This window comes from Austrofundulus limnaeus, unplaced genomic scaffold (assembly GCF_001266775.1).
Source record: "Austrofundulus limnaeus strain Quisiro unplaced genomic scaffold, Austrofundulus_limnaeus-1.0 Scaffold25, whole genome shotgun sequence".
Taxonomy (NCBI): Eukaryota; Metazoa; Chordata; class Actinopteri; order Cyprinodontiformes; family Rivulidae; genus Austrofundulus; species Austrofundulus limnaeus.
Window position 1 is genome coordinate 788,943 of NW_013952427.1, and position 6,247 is coordinate 795,189.

Genomic DNA, 6,247 nt, shown 5'->3' on the forward strand with positions numbered 1-6,247 from the left:
GTGTGTGTGTGTGTGTGTGTGTGTGTGTGTGTGTGTGTGTGTGTGTGTGTGTTCTATAGAGGAAGAGTCAGACTGAGAGCCACCAGGTTTTGACTGAGCCTTGTTTCCTTTTCAAAGACATCTTGATGTAATTTATTTCAACTTGTTTTGTTTTTAAGCAGTTTAAACGAATCTGATCTGAAAATTGGAAAACTGAAGAAAGACTCAAGGAGGACGAGTTTTGAAAATGCACAGGATGGAGGTTCAGGCCGTGTTTGTCGTCGTCGTCGTCGTCGTCCTCACGTTCGCAGCTGCTAATTCTGATTCAAAAACTGGTAACAGTCCTGCGTTAGTTTTACTTTGTGTTTGAACGTAACAAAAGTTTCAGTGTCTTTGTTTTTTCCTTTTTACTTGAAGTAATTTTTTATTTAAAATACATATCTCCATTACATATAGATATTTTTTAGCATTTCTCCCATTTCCTGTATTGTGGTTTCACATTTACTGCTGTTGTTTCTTGATGTGCGTTGGTAAAAATGTAATTGTTCTTTTTTGTGGATCCTAACCTGACAGTGGAAACATTTACCTAAAACGTTGTCGTATTTAGAGAAACCCTGTAAAAGCTCTGGTGTGCACAAGATGACTTAGCTTCAGCTCACTTTGCTTTTTTGTTCGAGGTTATAGAAAAAAAGAGGGTCTTTGTAAAATGATAAACTAAAACCAGTTCAACCAAGTAACTTGATTTATCTCCATCTGTTTTAATAAGAACCAGAGTTCTCGAGAAAAAAGGTCACGCTGACGTGTCCAGAAGCTGGAACGTGGTTTGACAGTGAAAATAAAGAAGTTTCAGAAACAAAAGCCGAAACGTATACATTTGAATATACACGTCAAGTCCAATACAGCTGTAAAAATACAGAAGCAAAAWCGGAATATAAGTTCTACATAAAGGGAAGGGGTGAGTAACGGTATAACTCATTCATAGCTATTTTTAATTTGTTACCTGGTTATGGCTCATCTGACCTCTAACCTCTCTCCTTCAGCTTGTGAGAACTGCTTTGAACTYGATGGAGTTCTCTTTTTGGCGGTCCTCAGTGGGGATCTGACTGCAACAGTAATTCTGATGGTAATAATCTACAGGTGCAACAAGAAGAACACCTCTGATGCACCTGCTCGCACTTCTAAACGTAAGAAAGAGAAAGAAGTTATATTCAATTATCCGTAGTCAAATTTTCTGTTGAAGTGATTTTTATTTTACTCTCCTTTTCTTGTAAATAAACAAACACACCTGTTCTCTGTCCATCCTCTAGCACCTGTTAGATCAGGAGGCATGGCTCCACCTGTCCCGTCTCCTGACTATGAGGTAGGGTTTGTCAAAAATACAACGATGGAACAAACTTTGATTTTATGTTTTATTTTGGATTTTTTTTATCTATTTTATCGTATTCTATTTTATTTTATTTTTTGTAGCACTGGTTGACGTGAATTGGGGAATCTGAGCATTTGTTATCTTCTAAGCAAAACATTACATTCACTGAAATGCTTTGTAACGTGTGAAATATGCTAAGATTCTGATAAGAACATTAGTATCACCTAAGTTAAGCAACAATGAGAAACATAAAGGGGAAATATCATACAAAATCCACTTTTTAACTGTTGGATGCATTTTGTTGTGGACTTTGAGTCTATAGGAGTGGAGAAAATTTGAATTTAGTCCTCCTGGTGGTTTCTTTATGTTATTTTTGGGTCTTATTTTTCAACCTGTTCAGTTTTCTCTATTTTCTATGACGTTACGTCACAGTATTTGCAATAGAACTACTGATTAAGGTCTGGAGTTACCAACTACAATTTTGTTGTTTTCATTCTCTGGCTCTGGGTCAGACTCTGGCTCCAACATGTAAGGCTGGATGGACAGGTCTTCTGTTGTTGACATCTTTTAATAAAAAGTTTCTGCGCGGCCGTTTAGTCGTAAACCCCTCTYTCAAACCAGAATGGACCGCTCTGGAASCTGGAAYAGGGCAGAGTATYAAGCGCCTTGTTTGGATTCAAAGAGGCAGCCTCAAAACGAGTTGATCTGAGACACACCTCAGAAAAGCAGCYAAAGAGGGGCTTGTGGAGTTACGATAAGGAGGAATTCAAACCAAAGCATAGTTAGTTCCACTTTATGCAGACCCCAACTGAAGGATTTAAATGTGAAAAAGTAGAATTTAAAAGCATGACATGTCTACTTTAAATAAGAGTCAAAGCAAATGATAAAGGATTGTCTGATTTTGTCCAAAAGCAGAGCAATGTTTTTTATTTTTTTTCCAAATTCATGTTTACATTGTGTTTTTCATTGATCCGAAGCTGAACAGTCCACTCCAGATCACGTGGTTGTTAGTTTTCACACACACACACACCTTTCATAGTTCATGAGACACATGGTACAGAGCTCCTGGGAAACCACTACCACTGTTGTACACGTTACAGTACCAGTTTTCCAATTTCCTCTGAAGTCTGTACCCCGACGCCTCAGATCTGTCACTGATGGAGCGTCACATTTTCCGGTTTACACTGTTTGTGCTTTTCTTGACCCAGGATTTATTTTTTTTGACCACCTTGTCTGGAAGAGTTGTATAGATGAGCGCAATTTCTGACTGCCTCGGACAACTCCTCAGAACTATCCATGTAGTTTGGACGTTTCTGGAAGAGAAGTAGTTGAAGCCAAACACCACCATTGTTGTCTGGACACTTTTATGCAGACCAATACTCAAAGCATTGGCCTGTGTGAAAACGTTTGGTGTGGGGCTTGTGTTATTGTTGTCCCATTGATAAACCAGGTAAATCCCATTGACATCGCACATCTCTTTCTCAAGGGAGACCTGGGTCTAAAGGCAACCTGTTGTACTAACTTTTTTTTTTTGGGGGGGGGTGGACCAGAATACCTGGAGAAAACTCAGGCAAGCACGAAGAGAACATGCAAACTCCACATGGAAAGAGTGTTAAAGGGATCCCCGATTAGTTGTAACATTAGACTTTATTGCGTATGCATCGATCGTTGTGATTGGTCAAAAGTTTGTGGGCGTGTTTGTTCGTGTAAAGTGGCAGCAGTGTGCAGATCTCTGAGAGCAGCGTCTGCTGAGAAGCTGCTGGCCAAAGGCTGTGAGAAAACACAGCCAACATTACAAATGTTCCAGGGAAAAATGACAAAAACAGTCAAATGAAACTTAGAAAGGTTGTAAAAATACTCGTGGAAGGAGATTAGACCACTGACTGGGATTGATAAAAGGCAACAGCGCACGTCTTCGTGGCCGTGTACCTCCCCTGACCAGCGAAGAGACACATTCCTGCTCCATCTGTTGCAACAGTGACGGTCTCTTTATGACAAATTTACAAAATAGTGCATCTGAAAACTTATGACAGATAAATCAAGTTGAGATATGTCCAGAAAAACACAATAGRAGCAAATTTTAATTAACTTATAACGACTTGTGTAGTCTAAAGCTAAAATATTATTGCTATTTGGTCAAAACCTGGACAAAAAGTTTGATATTTGTGGACCACCCTTTATGTGTGTGTACTTTGTTAATTCCTATCTGGCTTGGGTGCCTTATTAAATTAAGTAAATTTCTGAAATTTTGTCAATAAATTTTAAAAGAAATCTTTAAATAAATGTAACAAATGATTTGAAATGTCTGTGTGCATTGGGTGTTTTACTTCACTTTTGTCTATTTTTTTTCCAATCTAAAACATTAAAAACACAGCTTTTAACTTTTCAAKTGTTTGTCCGATCCACCTCTGTTAACACCGTTTCCTTTGTTGGTTGTATTTCTGCAGCCTCTGAACCCCAACACTCGATCAGAAGGGCCTTACTCCGTGGTCAACAGGATGGGTTAGACACGTGCCATCTGAAGAGACCAAATACACCCAGGACCACCGTCCATGTGTCCAGTATCATGAAAACTGTAGATTTTATTGTTCTAGACTTCATCATTTACATATATGTGAATATCTTTTGGTTTGTGCGGTACGAGTGCTGTCACAGCGTCTGAACTGTGGCGCTCTCCGTCTTTTAAAGTCACACTGAAAAACCTCTACTGATCCTGAAAACAGTCAKCCCTGTTGACAGTTTTCAACATGTTTTTGTCTCGTGTTGTCAGTCCATGCCAGTTGTCTGAGGAGAAAAATTGGCGAGGAAGATTTTTGTTTGTTTTCATTTTTGAAATTAAAGTCAACACAAGGAGCTATAAGTCAAACTAAAGAGGAAAAAAAACGAGCGAGGGAAATAAAGTAAATAACCAGTAGTCTTATGTGTTGAAGAGACTTTTCAACACAAAATGTTTTACTAATAAAAAAGTTATTTTAGGTCATACTTGTGTCTACAGCTGTTTMTCAGTCTGTAAAATCTTTATTTGAGACTCTTATTTTGAAGGACTGAAGGAAGCTGTGGATGTTTTGACCCTGCTATGGGAGTAATWAACTTTGGAATGGTTCAGGATAATTGAGTTAAAGTAAAAGAAAACATGGTGAATACGAAGGTAAAATTAAAGGAAGGTGACAAACTATATTTTTAATTYTGTTCATTGTTCAGTTTCTAGAGTTTGATGGTATGATCTGTGCCACTCGAGATACATTTTGCAGAGTTTGTACATATTATAAAGCTTTTTTTGTTTGTTTGTTTCATTTTATGGCTTCAAAGGCACATATCACTTCCCATAAACCATCATGATAAAAGCAAATCAAACTTTATTAATGGAAAGCAACATCTTATTATATTTGCTTTTGTTTTCATTTTTCTGCTGCTGTTCTTTGAGTAAAAACTTGTAACTCAGATCATATTAAACAAACTATTGTATATTGCATTTTGTTCATTTAAGAAATCCACATAAAGACGACATAACAGTGAGTGGCAGAGATGTTAAACAGGATTTAGTTTTATTTGAGGTGTAACCAGTGGGTTCTGKGCATATTTACTGTAAATATACACTGTTTTTAGTATTCATTTTTATATATGAAGGGTTGATGTCTAATTTCAGTTTTGTTCAACCATATCCAGCTTCCTCACATATTTTTTAAAAACAGCACAAGTGTTATTGTTTGGAACTTATTGTACTGTAAAAGAACAGCTAGTTTTAGTTAGTTCACCGAGTTAAACTCTGCTTAATAACTTTTTTCATTTCCTTCCAGTCTGTAATGTGTTCTGAATAAAATAAACCAGAATAAATGTTCTCATTTCTCGTTGTGTGTTTGGTTGGAAACTATACTTTACCGCTTCAGCAAATACACAGCTTTGTGTGATTTATGAAACCCGCAGCACACACAAACACACACACACACACACACCACAAAGCAGAAACATTTGTCTAAATGTTTAGACTGAACGTCTTAACCTTAACGCATCACCTCCGCTCTTTGTTTTTCACAAACATCAGACTTGCTGGAAACATTGCCCAGTCGTTACACGTCCGTTTACTCAGACATCGAATGGAAACGTCGCGACACTTCACGGTTCTGAGCGGCCGAGGCGTGTGGAAATAAGAGTAAAAGATGTGACGCAACAAGATCTCCTTCATGCAGGCGAATAATGATTGATCTGTTTATTGTGAAGCAGCTCAGGAGTGGAGAGTTTGGGGGAAACACTCCCACACTTTCAGCTCAGTTCTCTTCAGTCATCTGTACATCTGCTGTGTGTTTTGGGTGAGAGGAGCAGAGCAGACAGACTCTATGAGGTGAGTGAGTGAAGTCGAAGCACTCCCACTCACAGATCTACATCTGCTCCTCTGCTGCACTCGTCAACATCCGTGTGCTGATGCACATCATGTGTGTGTGTGAGAGTGTTTTCATGCTTTAAACCAGAAGTGATCAACATGTGTTTTTTTTTTTTTTCATCAGTTGTCTACAACTTCATGGTTTCATCTGTTTTATTGCTCAGGTAAAACAAAGCATTAGAAAAGTTTAGCTTTATTCCAGCAAAGACGGAGAAAACAAATCGTGAACAAAGAACGTCAATGTTTCCTTTAAAATCAYCGACTTTCTATCCTCCATGTCTCAGTTTCCTGCCCTTCATCTTTTTACCTTCACTTCTGCTCCTCTTCATACATGTTGTGTCACTTCATTGATCTGGTTTCTCAGTGTTCTATAGTCGTAATGCAAAGCACTGAAAGCACGCTTATTGTTCTTCAATGTTTTACACACAACAAATGTTCTACTACACTGCAAAAAAAATTGTTCATCTACCCAAGTCTTACAGCTAATTTCCAGGCTAACAAGATGAATAATCTTACACATTCCG

At 38.0% G+C, this 6,247-nt stretch overlaps 1 protein-coding gene across 1 annotated transcript; it reads left to right on the forward strand.

Annotated features, from left to right (window-relative positions):
• The first annotated feature begins 49 nt into the window (after positions 1-49).
• On the forward strand, positions 50-5,183 carry LOC106514970 (T-cell surface glycoprotein CD3 epsilon chain). Its single transcript, XM_014004527.1, has 5 exons — positions 50-314; positions 746-934; positions 1,020-1,163; positions 1,287-1,339; positions 3,793-5,183. Exons 1-5 carry the CDS (start codon positions 227-229, stop codon positions 3,850-3,852), a joined length of 534 nt encoding a protein of 177 aa, XP_013859981.1. The 5' UTR covers positions 50-226; the 3' UTR covers positions 3,853-5,183.
• Positions 5,184-6,247: the final 1,064 nt, after the last annotated feature.